Here is a 20,845-nt window from a genome sequence, read left to right as displayed (position 1 = left end):
ACTAAGTGGTATGATACACGGTACTTCTGACTTTTTGAGTTTCTCAAATTGGTCTACCTCGGTTAGCTTCAAACCTGGATCCTCAGATCTCACCCTTTTGTGTAGCTAGCTGGATTATAGTTATGAACCACTGATGCCCAGCTTCAATGATGTCTTTTGATTTGTATGTTTCTTTGAGGTTTGCTAAATGTAATGTTTATGGGGATTAACTAACTAATGTGAAGTCCTTCCTTAGTACTTGGAGATGGTCTAAGCACATTCACATTCATACTTCTATTCTGATTGGGGAGGGGGGATGTTCCATCTTTCCCAAAGATGAGGAAACAAGGTGGTAGAAAGTAAAGTCCCGTCTGCCTTTGGAAAAAGCCTTGACAGTTAGTTAATGTGGAATTTGAGTTCTTAATTTCTCTGTTTCTACCATCTCAGTCCAGCTTGGTTTTAGATGATGGTCTTTGTGGCCATTGATGATCCAAGTCTTTCTTGCTTGGTCCACCTAGAATACAGGGATACTGCCAATTTTTACTGATGTGTTTTTGACCTATACCTTCTCTTGCACATGAGTGATTTTGTTCTACCTTGATTTGGATTCAGATACAATTCTGAAAGAGATGTTCAAGCTACTTTGGACCACCCCTACCATTTATGGCTACCTTATTTTACCCCATGAGCCATAACAGAAGTGTCTCTGAATCTTGGACTGCTTGGGCTAGAATCCCATATTCTCTGCATCTTTTTTAGACCTGCCGGCCTCCAGTAATTTTCTGGATGGTCTTTTGTCAGCATAGACTCACTATTCAAGAAACTGTTTTCAAGGTTTCATGAAAATCTTTAACATATATTAAATTATAAAATAAATATTGTTACAACATGCTTATCATCTCCAACATAGGTGCTTCATTACCAGGTCCCTTTCCTGAGCATCACAATCTAACCTACTTTTATGAAACTTGCCCTAAAGGGAGAGGCAAGGTATCTCCTAAGAAGCTTCCCATCTCATAGCCTGTAAGGTGTGAAACAAAACCCAGGAATTCTAACTCCCAACCCAGCATCCATTTATCCCACACCACACTGATGAAGCGATAGATGGCTAAGGATAAGTGCTTGATTCAATAGAACGTAAAAAACAGCTTTTGCACTGGGTTTGGTGGCACTTGTCTCTAACCCAGCACTCAAGAAGCTGAGCAGGAGGACCAAGAGTGTGTAGACAGTTTGAGCTACATAGGGCATTCCAAGCTAACGTGAGACTCTGTTTAAAAAAATACCATCAAGCCCAACCAAACAAAACCCCTTTGCAACTAGACAGAACTTTTCAGATCACATCACTTACTTTTATTCAGCATTTATCAAGATGTTTTGATCACACAGTTTGATCCCAAGACCTTATAGCTCTACACTGGCATAATCAGAATTAGACAAATCCTGGGATAAGCTTATCAAGGAAGCATTTATTAAAAAAAAACCCAAAAATGTGGGGCTCATATAATTTCTTAATCTACTTTCTAATATAGTTAAACCATCTCTTATTTTTTTCTAATTCATTTCTACTTTATTGAATTATTTTTACAAGATCAATTTTTCTCTATGCGTACTCTATCATAAAGATTTGATTTATTGATCAGTGATTTGTGTGTGTGTGTCTGTCTGTGTGTGTGTGTCTGTGTGTGCCTATCAGATTTTACCCAGATAGTTGCTACCATTGTGACTGCTCTTTTCTGACCATTATTTCTACCATATCCAATTTTCTCATGTCAAATTTACAGGTCTAAATTTTGTCAAGAATCTTTGATTCTCCCTTCAATTTTTTTTTAACTGAATAACAAATTTCACTATGTGCATTTTTAGCTGCTGTCAGTTCTACTTTGTATTATTTTTTCCCCTTCTGACAGATCTAATTTTTTTCCAGGTCAATTTCTGCAGTATGAAGAACCTCATCTTCCTATTATGGAAATCAGTTCCTTTTTTGATATGTTTTCAGTAGGTCCAAATCATACTTAAGGGGTCAACATACCCTGCATTGAGACAGTTGACCGGCAAAGATTAAGAAACCTGTTTGAGGTCATATAGAAAGCTAGGGACATACTTTAGAACATATAGCGTCTACAGTTCAGTGTAAGAATGTACAATCAGGATGATCTTGCACATATACCTTCCTCCTTCTAACTTCCTCTTCTGACTTCTTTTCTGAGCTAACACAATTCCTACTGATTTGACCTCCCTAAGAAATGGCAGCTGGGCCCCGGTTCCAAGTCTTTTGGCTTCTCCTTGCTTTCTAGCTTAGGCCTGCCTTAGGCTGTATGTGCACTGGGGTGACATGATTTACAAACAAGCAAGACCAAAAAAGGGAAGAAAAAAAATCCTTTCTTGTGGAAAATTAGGTCAGTGGCAGACCTGGGGAGGGGAGAGAATCCAGGCCTTGTCCTCCCATCCTTCAGTTCATCCCCTTGCCAGAAGCTAAGAGGGCAGAAGCCTGTGGTGTGTTGGAACAGACATCTGGGGTGGGGGTGGGAGCAGTGCCCAAGTGCTCTTACATGGATGCCTGTGAACCTGAGAGCCGGCTGCTTCCCAGCCATCCGGGCTGCCCTCCCCCTCTCCCCCAATGTATTTGTCTGGATTACTCTAAGGGGGATATTAGTGTTGTCTAATAATGGCCTCAGATTTATCAAGGGATTTGTTTGATTAATTCCAAAGCACAGGGCAACAGATAGATTAGAGCTCAGTTTGTACAAGTACCCCCACCCCCATTCCCTGCCCTCACTTGAGCTGGGGGAAGTCTACCCTCTACACTTGTGGTCCAGATGGTCAAAGCTCTAACTTTTAGGACTTTGTATGACAGTTAAGATCATTGTCCACTGCTATCAAATATGACTGAGTGTCCAGGAATACAGGTAATTCTCCAGATCCCTTCTGGGTTCCCTGTGCAACACAAGTCCTGGAGATTGAGTCACTTGATTCTTCTTTCCTGGTCATTCCCATCATATTCTGATCACTGTTTCCTCCCCCGCCACCACAGACCTCCCAATCAGGGCACAGGGGAGAAATCAATAGCTGGGGTGTCGAAGGCCCAACCGTGTGGATGTGTTAATTCTCTTCTGGGGTTGTGTTTCCTCCTCTGTGTCACAGCCACACAGCATCCTATTTGACACTGTGGCACTGATCACAATTACAATTAACTATTTTTTCTGACAATTTCACAATCTCACAAGAGTGACGATTCCTGGGACGTGGGTAATGAACAATAAATGTGTGTCAGTCAATGAACCTGTAGACAGAAAGGGATGGGCTTCCACTTTGTAAATTCTCCATTATCCTCTCAGGAACAAAACCCATTTTGTTTTTATTGTTTTAAAACCCATTTTCCATTATAGTAACACAGATGTTTACAAGGTAAACATGGTTATTGATAATAATTATAACCCCAACAGTTTTTTAATTGATGGGTGTGTTTTCTGCAGAGACTCTTCCTCCTCTGATTTGATCTCTGGGGTTTCTGGCAGTAGAATGCTTTCTCCTGGGTGTCTGGATCCCTTGGGGAGGGGCTTGTAGAATCATGTTAAGCCTCTGGAAATAGGACAGGTGTATGTTAGGAGGTTGCCTGTATGGTCCTAGTCTTTTAGTTCCAGAATATCATAATATCCTTGCTTATTTTATGAAACTGCGAGATAGGGGAAGCCTCTAGGGGGGAAACAGAAAAGGTATTGGGGGCTTATGAGCCAGAGAGCTTTCTAGTAGAGCTACTTATTTTCTTGTGGGATTCCCTAGATTGCTAGAAACTCATTCTTTCAGCACAAAGACACTTTGCAAAGTATACAATTGAACGTGAACTTGAGCTAATAGGTGGCCCTCTCCTTAAGCCCAGGGCAGGTAGTGCTAAACCCAATATTTCAAGATGTAACCAATCAAAAGGGAAGTGATCTATATTGAGCGTGGTATCTGATAGGTGCTTAGGTATTTTATTTGCATTTGCTTCTTTTGATACTCTTGGCAACTCTGTAATTGATATAATGGTATCCATTTTGCAGATGAAGTTCTGTAGCTTATACAAGGTCACATAATGAATAGACATTTGAGCTCAAAGCTTTCTGTACCCTCCATTCCCCTTCCAAAGCCTAGTCTTCGGGGGGTACCAATAGATTTCTGGCCAGTTAAGGAGAGAGGTTCTACACTCTTGGCCCAATTGTTGCTCTGTGCCCTCTAGGTTTCTCTAGTAAGACTTTGAAGCATCCTCTGTCAACTCCGAGTCCCCCATGAGTGCTAAGCCTGATAATAGACAACCCAGAAAAGCCACCCTCTCATGTCTGCATACTCTCTTGATGTAGTGGATTTACTACGAACTGAGGGCAGAACAGTGATTTTGAGTCTCCAGTGCCTAAGTTGGTGTATGGCATGCAATAAGCGGTCAGTAAATTAGGGATGAGAACAAGAGAGTTAGGATAAAGGCTTGTGCAAATTATAAACCTTCCCAACTCTTCTGAGAATCTTGAAGCCAGCCTTACATTCCATGAGAACTAGCTGTTCTATGAAGGGAGGGTATTCAGGGGTCCAAAGAGCTAGATCACCCATGGACAATATCCTCTTTTGGATTTTAATGTATATTTTTGTAGGTTGCCTGTCTGAAGTATTGGAACACTTGGTTATCGTTTCCAAAATGTAGTGTCTTCTAAATTTACTTGACTACAATTTGTTTTTTTTCCCTTCAAGGAATGCTTGTTCCTATTTTATTTGATCTTGCAGTTTTTTATGGCACAGGTGATGTGCAGAGGGGTTACAGCTACATCAGGAAATGAGCATGATTCTTGTCCAACATTGTTGCCCCCCTCCTCATTTTCTCCCACTATTCTTCCCCTCTCTCTCTCCTCCCCCAAAGTTGTAGAGTTCATCTCCAACATAGCATCTCGTGAGTATCACTGTTCCGTTGGCCACCCTTGGTCCTTGGTCTCACCATTTCTGTGATTCCCCTTTGCATCCCCAAATCGGATAAACTTATGCACAATACAAAGAGTACTGAAATAAAAACAATGATCTTGTATTTTTATGGAGTTCATTTTGAGATTTGTTGCCCTAACTTAATTCCTTTCTCTGAACTATAGATCCTGAGATTGTGCCCTACAGTAGACAATGTCAATACTACCAGGCATATAGCACTATGGTAATAATTGACATTAGGCTATTCTGACTATTTTCCACAGGTCTTGGCCAACTCAACTTTCTTTCCTGAAATTGTCCTTTGGTTCCTGTAATACAATTGATTTAAGTAGTTAGATTAGTTAAAGGAAGAAATAATGAGGGTCTGGAGAGATGGGAGTGAGAGAAGGAAAAGGGCTAATTTAGATTCATATTTAGACCTGAGCTATTGTTTGTGAGTTGAATGACTTGAGGACATGCATGTATGATGTTGCCATAGCTGGTGGATACACAGTATAACAGAAAGCTTCAGAACATAGCAGGGATTATAGTGGATAAAGATCTCTCCAGTTGGGCTGGGAAGGTGGCTCAGTGGTAGAGCGCTTGCCTTGCATGCCTGAGGCCCTGGGTTCGATTCCTCAGCACCACATAAGCAAAAAGAGAAAAAAGCCGGAAGTGGTGCTGTGGCTCAAGTGGTAGAGTACTAGCCTTGAGCTGAAGAGCTGAGGGACAGCGCCCAGGCCCAGAGTTCAGGCCCCACGACCGGACCTCCCTCCCCCCCCCCCCAAAAAAAAAGATCTCTCCAGTTGTCTTCTGGGTCTTTTCTTTCTTTCTTTTTTGCCTTCTTGCTTTCTTCCTTTCTTGCTTTCTTCCTTTCTTCTTCCTGTTTTGATGCTGGTATTAGGGCTTGAACTCAGGGCCTCATCTTGCTTGGGCTTTTGCTCAAGGCTGGCACTCTACTACTTGAGCCACATTTCTACTTCCAGCTTTTTGCTGGTTATTTGAAGATAAGTGTCTTATATATTTTCCTGCTCAGACTGGCTTCAAACTTTAATCTTCAGATCTCAGCATCTTGAGTAGCTAGTATTATAGGTGCAAAGCCACCAGCTTACAGCCTGCGTCATATTTTTAAAATGTATTTTATGGTATAATTGTGAATAGAGATCCTACTTCATCTGCTTTTTGACACCAGTTTGTAGCATAGTGGAGCTTCACTTAATATTTTTGGTGTGCATAAATAAACAACTTAGTGCTTGGTTGTTTACAAAGACCTTCCATATTCATAGTCTTGTTCAAACTTCACAGTAACCTGGGCATGTAATTTAGTGCTATTATTATTCCCACTACTTATGTATATGGTAAAGCAGGCTGAGAGAGGTGGAGTGAAATTCTCTAAGGTTGGGCTGGGAATGTGGCTTTGTAGTAGAGTACTTGCCTAGCATGCATGAGCCCTGATTTTGACTTCTTAGTACCACATAAATAGAAAAAGCCAGAAGTGACACTGTGGCTCAAGTGGTAGAATGCTAGCCTTGAGCAAAAGAAGCTCAGGGACAGTGCCCAGACCCCAGGATTGGCCAAAAAAAAATCCCCAAAGTCACATAATGACTTGAGACTGGATAGAGTCAGACCTCAAACCCAGAACTCTGTAAGTAAAATGTCATCAGGCCTCAAAACCAGTACTCTGCAATTAAAATGCCGCATGCATATTCAGTCTTGAAAAGGAAGGAAATTCTGACCTGTTATCACATGGATGAGCCTTAAGAACTTATGCTAGGTGGAATAAGCCAGTCACAAAAACAAGTATTGTGTGATTCCACTTTTTTTTTTTTTTGGTTGGTTGTGGGGCTTGAACTCTGGGCCTGGGTGCTGTCCCTGTGCTCTTCAGCTCAAGGCAAGGGCTCTACCTCTTGAGCCACAGCGCCACTTCCGGTTTTATAGTGGTTTATTGAAGATCAGAGTCTCACAGACTTTTCTGCCCCGGCTGGCTTTGAACCATGATCCTCAGATCTCAGCCTCCTGAGTAGCTAGGATTACAGGCGTGAGCCATCGGTGCCCAGCATGATTCCACTTTTATGGTGTACTTACAACTACCCAAATTCATGAAGACTGAAGTCTCCATGGTTGTTGCTGGAGGCTGGGGGAGAATAGAAAGAGAAATAAGAGATTTAGGTTTACAAGATGAGATGAAATGAGTTTTGGTGATAGATGACGATGATAATTGTGCAGCATTACAGATGCATTTATTACCACCAAATGGCATTTAAAAGTGGTGAGAGGTTGGAAATATGACTCACTGGTACAGCATCTGCCTAACATGAATGAGGCCCTGGATTCAATCCCAAGCACCACAAAAGCAAATAAACACATTGGTTTGGCAATTTTTATGTTGTTATGCATTTTAGCAAAACTTCTAAGAATTAGGAAAACACGAATGTGGTGGTATACACTTGTAATACCAGCATTGGGAAGGAGAAGCAGGGAGGCACAAGTTTGAGACCAGCGTGTTACATAGTGGGTTCAAAGCCAGCATGAGTGACATAATGAGGCCTTGTCTCAAAACACAATCAGTAAAACAAAACACCAGGTGTTCTTACTCTATACCCAGGGCTCCTTCCTGCACTCCGTATAGCAGCCTCGATAAGGCAGCTGCATTGTTTTTTTTCCCTTAAGCTAGTATGTGTGTGTGTGTGTGTGTGTATGTGTGCACACACTGAATTGTAGTTTGCAGAAGTCCCCTATACAGAAACTCTGGTAGAACCGCCTACTTTTCCTAGGACATTCTTCCAATTGGCTTAAACTCTGAACTATATCCTCAGATCTAAATCAGTCTTGAGTAAGGACTTCTTGGAAAAAGGGACGATTCATCCTTCAAGGATGTCACTGGGGCCAAGCAACATGTGGTACTTCCTGCATGCCAGACATTGTGCTTGATGCTTTTGCAGAGATTAGTTCCTTATAACTCTGCAGCAGTCATTCCAGGTAAGTATATTGTTCCCCTTATGCAAATAGGGAAGCTGGTGTTAGTACCACACATAGTTCATATGTGTGGTAGAGCCAGGATTTTTATCTTAGTCTACTGGACTACAGAGCCTGCCACTTAGTTCCTGCAGAGATGCAGGATACTTGTGCATAGGGTGTGTTTTCCACCATAGAGCTTGATGGATTTCTTTCCCCTCCCATAATGTACTCCTCTCTGTCCTAAGGAGATCATCTCATTCAAGTCCGTTGATTTCTTAGTGCTGAGATGAAGGTGTGTATATTCCTCTTTGGTGGTTGATGCGGCAGTTTGGGAAGGACAACCCCCATCCATTCCCTAAAAGCTGTCCTATAAGGTTTCCTGGCAGTGCCCATCTTCTATCAGGACTTTCCCCAAACACCCATCCTGTTGGGTGGGAGACTTTTGTAGTTGCCTGGGAAGAATTATCTAGCTGGTGATGTCTTGTGTTTGAAGGCTTTAACAGATCAATAGGAGTCTCAACTTGTCACTTTAAGTTTGCCCAGGATGTGTCAACAAGTCAGCAGACACTTTAGTGATTTCACTATGTATTTTCCTGAATGTTTGTTTACTGTGTGCCTGGCATGGTGCTAAACACTGTACACGGATTGTCTCATTTGCTCCTGGCCAACAGTCACATAAATTAGGGGCCGTCAGTTCTGTATTTTGTTTTAAAAATGCAAATTTGTTCCAATACAATCGATATATTAGGGAGCACTTGGAGCATAATGATCTTCCTTTTGGTTATGCATGATTTTGTCCATGAGATACTCTAGGTGAAGGCAGAAAACTGCTGTCAGAGAAGCTAAGCAGAGTAGGAACACGTGAATGCACACACCTCAAACCTGGCTCAGCCATGGGTGTTCCCTGTGCATCCCAGCCCACATCTGATGTTGTGGCCTGCTGGCCATTTCCAGGTAACCCTCCTCCTCCTCCTTCCAAGCAAGTCATAAGCTCTCTGCTACCACATATAAACTTAAGTACTATATTTATTATCCCACTTATATATTCCCAACAAGTAAAACAATAGTTTCTACCTCTTATTATATGTCACTGGTGAAATTTTGGGACATTGTGTCACAGCTCATTTTTTCCCCCTCTATAAGCCTGTGGTTTTCATTGTGTGTATTTGGCCCAGCAAAAAGACTGAGGAGTGCAGAGACACTTACAAAAGTGTGTATACTACTATTTCCTGTGACGGGATGAACTTGAAGCTAAGAAATTTGCTGAAGATTTTATTTTTGTCAGTTGTGGGGCTTGAACTTAGGGCCTGGGCATTGTCCCTGAGCACTTTTGCTCAAAGCTAACATTCTACCACTGTGAGCCACAGCTCCACTTCTGGTTTTCTGGTGGTTAGTTGGAGATAAGGGTATCCAAGTCTCCAAGTTAATTGGAGATAAAACTCTCCAAGACTTTCCTGACTTTCCTTTCCTCTCCAAGTTAATTGGAGATAAAACTCTCCAAGACTTTCCTGCTTTGAACTGCTATCCAGCCTCCTGAGTAGCTAGGATTACAGGTGTGAGACACTGGCACTTGGCCCAAAGATCTTTTAAACAACAGACAGCAAACCACAATTCAAACCCCAGACTATCATACCTCCATGCCTATTCTTACAATTCTCAAAACCAAATGACTGTCTATGTTCATCTCTGGTTGTATCCCGAACATATAGATTGCCTCTTAGTTGCCAGTCAAGCCTGTGTTCCTAAATCCAGAGCCTTTACAATTACGTTAGAGTCCCTAAAGGTGTCTGGGCACAGCAGTGACCTGGACCATAGAAATTCCCTTCTGGTTCCTTCCTGATGTTTTACTGCTTTACTCTCCAACTGCTGCTGCCTCCCAGGCTGCCTGGAAGCCTGGCACCTGACAGCTGCTACCTGCTGCTCTGCTTTCGGTCTGGAGTTATTAGCATCAAAGAACAAAAGCACACAGCACCAGGGCACTAGGGCTGAGTTATAGATAAATAGACATTTGTGTTGGGGCTAGAGTTAACATGGCCCCATGGGCTTTGATGGGCTCACTCTTCTATGTTTGAAGAGCTCAGAGAGCTAGGAAGAGCAAGAAACCAGACTCCTCTTTATTGAAAGGTAGTTTTAGCTTTCAACCAAAATGGTTTTTGTGTTCTTGGAAAAGGAGGAATCTGTTGCTCATTCTTCCTGGAGGTGGGCGGTGTTTGGGGGGAGGTGCAATCCTGGCCTTGTTTCGTATAATTCTAATGTTATAGAAAAAATATATAATCCTCAGCAGAAGGCCAAAGGCCTGTCCAGATGTTCGGTAGCCTAGGAAGAGTGCACACAGAGGCCAGTGGCCAGCCTTGCTTTTTTTCCACCTCTATCTGCATGAAAACTCCTGCGTCCATGCGTGAGGACAGCCCTGTCTAGGTATATGAACATGCACAGCTGCTAAGACAGCTTCTCCTTGGCTGCCTCTTGACATTAAAGTATGCATACCAGTGAACTGTTTAGCTTTGGGAGAAAGGGACCAGGAAAGAGGACTGTGTGGATTTGGACAGCTGGGCAAGGGTTTATGGGCAGTGGGTAATTTTTGTGAGGCCTTGGCAAATGCTGCTGGCTCTGAGTGGGAATGTTCACTTGGTCCTATGATCGCTGTAGTCCCTGGGCTGTAAAGTATCTGCAGAAGGAACGGAGGACTCCCAGGACTGTGGCTCTTGAATTACACTGCACCTAATGTGTCCCCTGTGGCTGAGGTAATACCTGGGTCTCATGTCTGTGAGATAAGGTGCCCAGGCTTCTTCTCCCTTAATTGTAGCTTCCTAAGCCAGTTAGTTTCTGTCCCAGTTTGTGCTTTTATTCAGAAAGTTTTCATATTACGCAGTTGGACCCTTATCTAGTGTGTTTCTGAGTCTGAGTGGCATTAATGACAGAGCATTCTGTCTAAGGTCTTAGTTTCCTTATCTGTAAAATGGGGTGAATAATGTTTCCTACCTGTGAGGGTTGTGGCGAGGATTAAGGGAAATGATGCGGAAAAGCTCTGGGCACTGTGCCCAGCACACAGAAATGTGAGTTTTTTTTTATGATGATTAATGTTGCTTTTATCCCACTTTCTCTACTTTCCTATTTTCCCATGTCTGATAGGGGTGGGAAAGAAGCTCCCTACTTGTTAGTTGAGAGAGAGAGAGAGGAGAAAGAGAGAGGAGAAAGAGAGAGGAGAGAGAGGGGGGAGAGGCAGGATCTGTTATAACTTTGGGTACCTGCCCCCGCTTTTTGTGCCTAGATGTCCACATCTGAAAAATGGGAGTGATCATACCTCCTGGTTTACTGACTTGTTCAAAACACTTAGGTCAGTCAATGTTAACTGGTCATTTAATTTCCTTCGTGTAGGAGGGGGCTCTCCTCAGAAGTGTGGCTGTGCCACCTCCTCTGTGTTCCCCAAAACACAGTATGGAGTGCAGAAGGAATTGGGGAAAGTCTTAAACTCACGTGTTTTGCAATGATCTTATTCCGATGAAGGGTGGGTTAGGGAGAGGCTCCCCTGGCATAAGGTCCACGGATGTAGCAGTGGTAAATGCAAGGGCCTTTCTTTCTTATCCTTTCTAGTTAGAAAAGCCAGGTTCACCCCCAAACTGCAGATAATTGTTTCAAGTTCAAATTTGAAGGTAAGCATACTGAGTGTACGCACTTGTGGCTGAAGTCATTGTTGAATCTGTAATCAGTGTCCATGGTTCGGAGGGAGCTGGAATTTGTCTGATTTATTTCTCTCCTCTGCTAAAGAGAATAGAGGACAGTTTTGCTCCCTCCAGTTGGAGAAGGTATCTCTTTTCTCTTGTCCTCTCCTCTCTCTCTTACTTCCTTCTTCTCTTCTCTCTTCCTCCCCACCTTTCCCCTCCCCTCCCCTCTTCTCCTCTCTCCTTTCCTTCCTTCCTTGCTTTTTATTGGGGGGCAGGCCTGGGTGCTGTCCTTCCACTCTTCAGCTCAAGGCTATCTCTCTACCACTTGAGCCACAGTGCCATTTCTGGCTTTTCTGTTTATGTGGTGCTGAGGAATGGATGCATGCAAGGCAAGCACTCTACCGCTGAGCCACCTTCCCAGCCCCTCCTTTTGTTTTTCTTTTGCCACTCCTAGAGTTTGAACTGAGGGCCTGGGCACTGTCCTAGACCTGTTTGTGTTTGCACTCTCCTACTTTGAGATGTGAGTCTCATGGACTTTTCTTCCTGGCTAGCTTCAAACTGTGATCCTCAGATCTTAGCCTCCTGAGTAGGTCTGATACACACACATGAGCCTACTGGCTTCGTCTGAGTGTTTCTTGAGCACCTGAGAGGACTATGTGTGAATGACAGAGCTAGGAGGGTCTCAGCTTACAATCTTTACCCTTTGATCCTTATAGAAGAAACCAATTGAGAAAGACCTGCCTACTGCCTTTCTAATTGCCAGTCTCCTGCCTGTACTGTCGATGTCAGGTATATATAAGACTCCCCTTCTTCAGGTCTCTGCTTAAATATTACTTCTGAAAGGCCTTCTTTAACTGTCTTCTCTAATATGCAGGTACCTTCTACCACCTAGCCTGTTTCTTTTTTCTCTATGGCTCTGATTATTATGTGACATTACATCATATAACTTTGTTATATTGTTTACCCCTTCCATCAAACCCTCAAAGGGTAGTCTGGTTCATTCACTATATCCTTAATATTTAAGATAGGTTCTGGCCTATAGTTGGCACTCATTCATCAAATACTGAATGGTGAATAAATGACCTCCATGGATACAACTCACTGATGAGTTACTTTGAGGATCTCCATTTATACATGAGAAGATGAAGGCTCAGAGAAACGGAGGCATTAACCCATGGACAGAGGGCAGAGCTGAGATCTGACTGTAGGTCTGTTGTCATCTCGCAATAAGACTTGTTTTCTTTTATGTTGCTATCCCCATAAGGGAACAAAGATGGAATTTGCAGCTTCAGAGAGAAGAAAGCATCCTGTTTCCTGATCATTCTTGTGGAAGTCCCTGGGGAGACTCTCCTGGTTTTGATTGGGTCACGTGTTTGTTAGGAGATGGGACTATGCCCATGACCTCACCTGAGACACATGGCTCCATTTGGAGATGAAGTGAGAGTAGCGTCACTTCTGCCAACTACATGGATTATAGGTGGGGAAGGAAGTTCTCTGTCAGATGTCCAAGGTTTGTTGCAGAGAGATAATATAACTGGATAGCTACAACCAAGTTCTTGTTCACACTCTCTAGACATCCCTCCCTTGTCTCTTTACCTCTTGTCTTTCCGACTTTGTTCTGTCAGTCAGAATTGAGCCCAGAAATTCAGGTCACTCACTGTTCCTTGGGATAGAGGCCAGGTGACCGACTGTGTCCCTGTTGCTGAAGTTGGAATGCATTGAGAATTACCTCGCACTCACTGCCACAGCTAGGGGCCAAGAACTGAGCTTAGACCTTGATTCTCAGTGAAAGTGTTTTTCTGGGTAGTATTGCTGGCCCCCGCGACATGAATAGATACTGTGTTTTGATGCACGCACTACGAAGAATTAAAGCTGGAGGGGTGGGGGGTGTGAAACAAAATAAACAAGGGATTTGCTTTGTTTCCTTCTTCTGCTCATCCAAGACTCTTAACTCCTTCTCTCACTTCACACTGAGATTTGTAGCACTGGGACATGTGTCCTCATTCATAAGTAGAGAAGTTGAAGAAAATCACTGGCTTAATTCCTGTGGTCTCTTGGTGTTTCCAGTGAACCATCTGGTCAACATTTTTTGGTACTTCTGTTTGTGGTAATTCACAACGATAAGAATCAGAGTGGTTATATTTATACAGTGTTTGCCTTGTACTGAGTGTTTTACAAGCATTTAATCTGATTTAATTCTCAGAACACCCCCATGGGGGAGGTTTTGTTATTATCCCCATTTTATAGCTGAGGAAAATGACTCAGAAAGTTATTCAGTGATGGGCCCAAGCTACAGCCAGGTTGGGATGTGAACTTACACCTGTCAGTCTCCAAATATAAGATCATCACTTCAATGCCCAAATGGGCAACTAGCCAATACCTAAAGACCTTTGGCTTTTCAAGGGATCCTGGCTCCATGGGGCTATCCAAGAGTGTCTTTGTATAGGAATTATGGTGTCGGTTCTGACATTCTCCCTGCAGAAAATCACATGCAAATAGTTTGATATCCTGTTTAATTAAGAGGTATTTTAATGACCACTATTCTGGGCAATCCATCAGTCACAGTTAATGGCCCTGCTTAGTTATTTATACAACATGCTTTCTCTTCCCACCTCTTCTATTTTGCCTCTTCTCTTCCTCCCTCCTGCCACTTCACCTCTAAATCTTACCCACTCCAAAACCTGAAAGGGGTGTGTCTGAGGAATGATTCAGAGCACTCTAGAAGTCTCTAAGCAAATATTGCTTGTGGGGAATGCAAGACGTGGGCTGGGTGAATGCTTAGCCATAACTGTGAACATTATCCTTCCCAGATGGTAGGGCACAGCTCAACGTGTCCAAAATCTGGATTTTCTTGAGACAAGAGCTTTGGACTAGCTGGCTCTCCCAATGGGGCTGCAGATGTTTTTATTAGGGGCACAGAGAACATTCCCCACCTTGTTCAGACAGGAAGTTAAAACCACAGAGGATAAATCATGCTTTACTCATGAGGCATCTGGGAGATTCTCATCAGCTTCCCTATGGCTTCAGGGTGCTCTCTTTCTCTCCAAACTAAATTTGGCCCCATATCTCTTCTAGAGTTGAATGAGTGGGTCTAGGACACTGAATTTGATAGGAACCAGAGATCGAGAGTCCCTGCAACAGCTGTGTGACAGTAGATAGGTCTCTCCAACTCTTAATCTCTCATCTTAATGAAAGAACAAAGTCTAGAATTAATGTCCATGGCCCTCCTAAATTTACCATCCAATGATTCCAAGCAAATCTACTCAGGATGGCCAGTAGTTTCCAGAAGTGACTTCTTGTCCCTGCTTCTCTCCATTAGTATATTTTGCCTAGCTGGGTCTAGATATGCCACAGAGGAGACAACAGTTTGGCCCCATGGCCGCCATCTTGGCTGTCTTTGCTGCCTGCCTCTTTGGGAATTTGGCCTTGGGTTAAATAGTGAAAATTGGATGGCCTTTTGATGAATGGGCTTCTGTTTCCTTTATGGTGGTGACATCAGAGATTTAATGTTCAGTCTATATTTCCTCATTCTTTTTTTTTTTTGGGGGGGGGGTCTGGTCGTGGGGCCTGAACTCTGGGCCTGGGCGCTGTCCCTCAGCTCTTCAGCTCAAGGCTAGCACTCTACCACTTGAGCCACAGCGCCACTTCCAGCTTTTTTCTTTTTGCTTATGTAGTGCTGAGGAATCGAACCCAGGGCCTCGAGCATGCAAGGCAAGCACTCTACCACTGAGCCACTTTCCCAGCCCCCATATTTCCTCATTCTTATGTCCTTTTTTTTCTTTCAAATTCTTTGGTAGCTGCCCGTATTTTGTTTCCAGGCAGATTTTAATTTATCAGCTTATGCTGCCATCTGCAAACTGTATAGGCCACAATTCCCTGCCTGCTTTTCTACTAACCCTCTATCATAGTCCCTTCTCTGAAGAAGTAACCCTAACTGCTGTTTGGGGACCATCCCTCTTGTCCTGCTGCCTGAGAGGTATTGATGAGAAGCAGCCAATCTAGGGATCCTCTGCAAAGGGCTGGTAGAGTGGGATTCTGCAAGTTAAAGAATGGGTTCAAATGTTCTTTATTTTTCACAGAGGTCTGAATGTTTTGTGCCTTGGGCTACTCTTCTAGGCTTCCCCACACAATTCAATTTTACCTCTTGAGAGTGGGAGGGAAGAGGAGAATTTGTATGGTTCCTGGAGATGGTGGGAGTGAACTCTTCTGTTCTTCATGCTTTTAAAGTTCATTGGCTTAATTCACATGTCAGCTCTTCCAGAGTTGAGTGTTTATTTGTAGTTGTCCAGTGTGATTTCCAATGGCAATTCTTGTCATTAGTGATGGAGTATAAAGCAAGGAGAAAATCTAAGGGCAGAGGCAGCACTTCTATTTGTATAGTGGATGCTCTACTCACAAGCCATCTTACACACATGATAAAAAATGGTCATTGAGGACATGGGGAAGGGAGGGAATTGTAAATGCTTTGTGATCTTATGTCCTTTAGTTCTGTAGTGAATAATTCTGCAACTAACTCTTACCTCGGGTGCTTTTCTTTCTTTGCTTCTCAAGGAAATGGTTGATTATTCTCTCCACTGGAAAAACTTTGCTTGATTTTGCATCTGGTGTTTGGTATCTGGAGAGAAGGAGGATTTGCTTGGGTATTGGTGTGCAAAAATCAACTAGAATATTTTAACCAATATTCTTGCAGGATTCCAGTTTGCTTGGCTCTTTGGAGCTCTATCTGATTCCAGGATGATATGCTTCCGGACAGATGGAAACTTCCCTCTCTTGCCACATGCACAGTAAAAGGCTTGCATGGGTGGTTTTGGGTGAAGGTAGTACTACTAAGTGCTCAGAAGGTGAGCACCTTTTGAGGCTTGCATGACTATGATACCATGCAAGGACACATTGCATTGTGTGTGTGTGTTGCTAACTTTTTTCTTCCTTTCTCTCCCCTTGTCTCTCCTCTCCCTTTCCCTTCCTTTGAAAACGCTGCCACAGATGTCAGTCAAGGCCCAGGTGAGTTGAGTTGTGGTGTTTGTACAGCTGCTGTGGGGATTTCTCCTCTGCTAGACTTGTGCATGGTTTGACTTTGAGTGATCCCCTTTTCTAAGGATGAAATTATAAGCATGCTGCATTTTCACAGATAGATGCTTAGAAGTGCCTTGAATTGGTGAATCTGTATGTGGTTTGAAGAATCATTTTAAAGCCAAGGAATTCGATCCACACCCTTGTGATTTCTATGTGAATCCAAGAAGTGGAAAATTAGCAGTTTTTGAGAAACATTTGAAAAAAATGTTAGATATGTGTTCTCTGATTTAATGAGCATTTTTGCCTTGTCTTCCACAAATCTGCTATCTTCTATAGTTTCATATAGTGAAAATTTGAATGCATTAATATACTATATGGAAAATATGGAACAGTTGAATGAAGTTTCTTTTTTATTATTCCAGGAAATCACATCTTTTTACAATGAAATTAACATTTACTTTTCCTAGTTAGACAAATAATACATGCTCACTGTTTAAAAAAAAGAAAAATGGTTTGGTTTAAAGTTTTTTTATATAGAAAAGTAGAAAAGCCATCCTTATGATATATGCATTTCTCTGATGTGAATACTTACTCAAAGTATTATTTGTGTGTGTATGTCTGTCCAGGAGCTTGAACTCAGAGCTTAGGCACTGTCCCTGAGCTTTTTTGCTCAAGGCAAGTGCTTCACCACTTGAGCCACAGCTCTACTTCCAGCTTTTTTTGTCATTAATTAGAGATAAGAATCTCACAGATGTTTCTGCCTGGGCTGGCTTCAAACAGTGATCCTTAGATCTCAGCCTCCTGAGTAGCTAGGATTACAGGCATGAGCCACTGGCACCTGTATGTATGTATATACATTGGGCATGTATGTATATACATGGACATAACCATGTATAAACATAAAGTGTCAGATGATTTAGAATGGTTTGGAGAAATTCTAAATTACTTAGAATACTGAGATAGAAAGAATAACTGTCCAAGAGGAATAAAATATCATCTTAGATATTTTCATTTTTTCTTATGTCTATTTAATTGTTAATCCTTATATCACCAATATCAGATAAGGATTGTCATGTGCATTTTTCATGTACAGGAAATTTAGGGACCAACAGGTTAAACAGTTTTGTCTGAGGTCATAGGACTCATCAGTGGTAGCTCTGGCATTTCAACTTAGGACTGGCTCTAGAATGCACATTGCCTTGGCACGGGACTCGTCACTGAAAATTCTCAGTGGCTGACAATGTTGTATGTCTTTTCTTTTTTTTCTGTACTTCAAATGATTGTACAAGAGGGTTACCATCTAAGGTGTGCATCAAGATGTCAGTGCTCCTTGATCAGAGGCAGCTCTTCCACCATTTCCCCCATCCTGTCTGCTCCCGCTCTCAGACCCATCTCCTATGTCCCATTTCTGTTAGCACAGGTGTACACTGACTATTCTTGCGGTATTGTCCTCTGTTCCCTTTTTCATTAATCTATTCTCTCTCCTACAAGCTATCCCCCCAAACAGATTTTGAATGTTTAAAATACATGTTTTTGAATGTTTAAAATAATCAACCAATCTTCAGTAGGTTCCTTCTAATAATTATTCTATATGAGATATTATATAACCTAAAGAGAATAATGTCTACCTAATACAGAGGGATTTTGTTTTCTGTTTTTTTCTGTCTGTCCTCCATTTTTAAAAATAAATGACACTTGAACTAAAGCACAGGGACCAGAGTTTCCATGAGACTTTTACCTTGAATTAACCAGCATAAAGCCAGAAGTGGAGCTGTGGCTCAAGTGGTAGAATACTAGCTAGTCTTGAGTGAAAAAGCTCAGTGACAGTGCCCAGGCCCTGAGTTCAAGTGTCAGTACTAACACACATTGAACTATTACCTCCCCTCTCTCTGCCACTGTTGCATTTCATAGTCATTAGCTCACTTTATTCTCTCAGAAGTTCTTTTGTGTATGTGGTTTTAGCCCCATTTTATTGCGGACGAAGTTGAGGCCCAGGGAGGTCATATCCTGAACTCAGGGCCTCGGCACTGTCCTTGAGCTTCTTTTGCTCAGGGCTAACATTCTACCAATTGAGCAGGACTGGCAGGCTATCACAGCCAAATTTCAGGCTTTGTGCTCTTCATTCTGTCCTTCAAGTGAATCAGGCTGATTGTCAATCTCATCCACTCCTTCAACTATTTGCTTTTTTATGGTCCTTGAGGCTTAAAAAAAAAAGTTACTGCTTCAGATCTTTGCTGGCACATGGTAGGAGGCAGCCTGTGTGGGTCTGGGCCTGGCGGAGGTCAGTGGGTGACCTTCCTTGTCTCTAAGTCCCTGGCCAGGCAATCTGGAGCCAGCTATGCCGTGGCTCTGACACAAGAAGCCTTTAGTGGTTCTCTGATTTTTTTTTTTCTTTCTTTCAACTTCCCCTCAGGAAGACAAATTGGGGATTTTATGAGCTAATGTAACTGTTTACCCAGGGGCCGCTGGAAGACTATAAAGGGACGATTGATTAATTGATGAATTTTACATGCTCGGGAGATTGGTTAGAAGTAGCCATGCTAGAAAACACAGTCTGAGATGGGGCTGGCGGGCAATACTGTTGACTGGGGACTCAAAGAATGAGTCCTGGATACCCCAGGCAAAGGTGCCAGTGCTCTATTTGACAGTTACGTGACAAAGTCCACAGCCCCTCCTAGTCTTTGCAAAGGAAATGTACAATAATAGGAGCAGCAGCAAGCATTTCTGTCTTGCAGGAAGTGGGGGGCTGGTTCTGCTGCTGTCCCTGTATCCTTGGATTTAACTAACTTCTCATGGCAAGCCTTTCAGGTTGGCCTTACTAGGTGTATAAAAGCAGCCATAGGGAGCTTTAGGAACCTGGCCATGGTAACCTCCTGCTACTGACTAGCCCAGAATCTCAGATTCCTGTACCTCCCTTTCAGACAAGGAAACGGAGACCTATAGAAGGGGAAGGACCTCTCCAAAACCAGGTACCCCATTTGTGATTTAGAAGGAACTCCTGTCAGGTGATTTTATCCTTCACTTTGTCTACTAGGGTTGGTCACTGTTGTCCTGGGCTGCTTGTGGTGCAGGATTTCCTTGCCCTGCCATCAACCATCTCCTTGAGTGCTTCTACATGTTCTAGAACTCTCTGCCAAGGAGGGAAGGAAACTTTCCCAGAGAGGAGGAAGAAAATCAGTTGGTGGAAGGATCTAGGCGTCAGAACCAAGGCTGGGCCTGTGGTATGAGATCCTCCTCTCCTTCCTTCTTCTTCCTCAGGCCTCTGATCCTGACAAGGGGCTGCTTATGGTACTTCTGAGCAGCCGCTCTCCTCAGAATGGATAATTTCTCAGGCTCTGCCTGCTGATTAGAGCTGGAATTTAAATGAATAACCGTGACCTTGTGGAAGTGCCCTAGTTATTCAGAGGCCCGATGAGGAAATAGGCCTCTTGCTCTTTCCATCAGAGCCCTGGCAGGTGCTGGAGGAGGGGCTGCTGTCTGTAGCCCCAGTGGAGGCCTTCCCTGTCTGCTATTGCCGGAAGGAACTGCGCCTGGGCTCTGGGCTTTCTCAGTCTGTTCTTGAACTCTGTCCCTCCTTGTCATTCACCTTGAGTGTCAGTCCTCTCAGGGATATCCTGGGGGGGCGGGGGCAGAGGAGATACCTGATTGTTTTGTCCTGGACCTTGTCCTGTCCTCCTGGGAGTGGCTCCCAGGGGCCTTGGATGGTGTTCTGAGCCTGTGGCCAGGAATGCAGCAGTGAGGAGTCTGATGTGGGTCTGTGATCACAAACAGGGTGCTGCAGATGTCTGCTGTGGGAAGGATGACCCTAGGAACAACCATGTTGGCACCATCCTTAGGAAAGCAGAAACTCAGGCTCCACTTGACCTGCTGAGTCAGAAGCCACAGTTAATCAAGAGCCCAAAGTCAATAATATTAAACTCTGAAATATACACTGGCCTGGCCTCCAGATTCCCAGCCTCTCTTTCCCTTTGGGAGGCCTGGCCTCCAGATTCCCAGCCTCTCTTTCCCTTTGGGGCCACAAGAGCTGTCCTTACCAAGGAAGTTGCCATTCACACTGCCAAAGCCCTAGTCCTTGCTTCTTGTGCTGGGCACCATGAGACACCTGACAGGCTGGTTGGTAGTATGGGGCAAGAATGACATTAGGGAAGGGAAAGAATGAACCATACTGACTGCTGAGTCTGTGACAGTCACTGTTCTAGTACTTTCCATATGACAGTTGACATACTGTGATGAAGATAGCTCAGGATAGAACAGGGCTGGGCAACCCATGACTAGAGGCCTCAGTCCAGCCATTGCCTGGTTTTATT

At 43.3% G+C, this 20,845-nt stretch overlaps 1 protein-coding gene across 4 annotated transcripts in view; it reads left to right on the top strand.

Annotated features, from left to right (window-relative positions):
- Nrxn3 (neurexin 3) overlaps window positions 1–20,845 on the top strand; it is a 1,519,933-nt gene that overhangs the window by 16,622 nt on the left and 1,482,466 nt on the right. For all 4 annotated transcript variants that reach the window (XM_042692577.1, XM_042692576.1, XM_042692579.1 and 1 more), the window contains exon 2: window positions 16,509–16,526. In XM_042692577.1, the coding sequence (XP_042548511.1) occupies window positions 16,509–16,526 (18 nt within the window). The remainder of the gene's footprint in view (window positions 1–16,508; window positions 16,527–20,845) is intronic.

This window comes from Dipodomys spectabilis, unplaced genomic scaffold (genome assembly GCF_019054845.1).
Source record: "Dipodomys spectabilis isolate Male_0828 unplaced genomic scaffold, ASM1905484v1 ptg000157l, whole genome shotgun sequence".
NCBI lineage: Eukaryota > Metazoa > Chordata > Mammalia > Rodentia > Heteromyidae > Dipodomys > Dipodomys spectabilis.
Note: the sequence above shows the minus strand (reverse complement) of the source record. Positions and strands in the feature narration are given on the sequence as shown.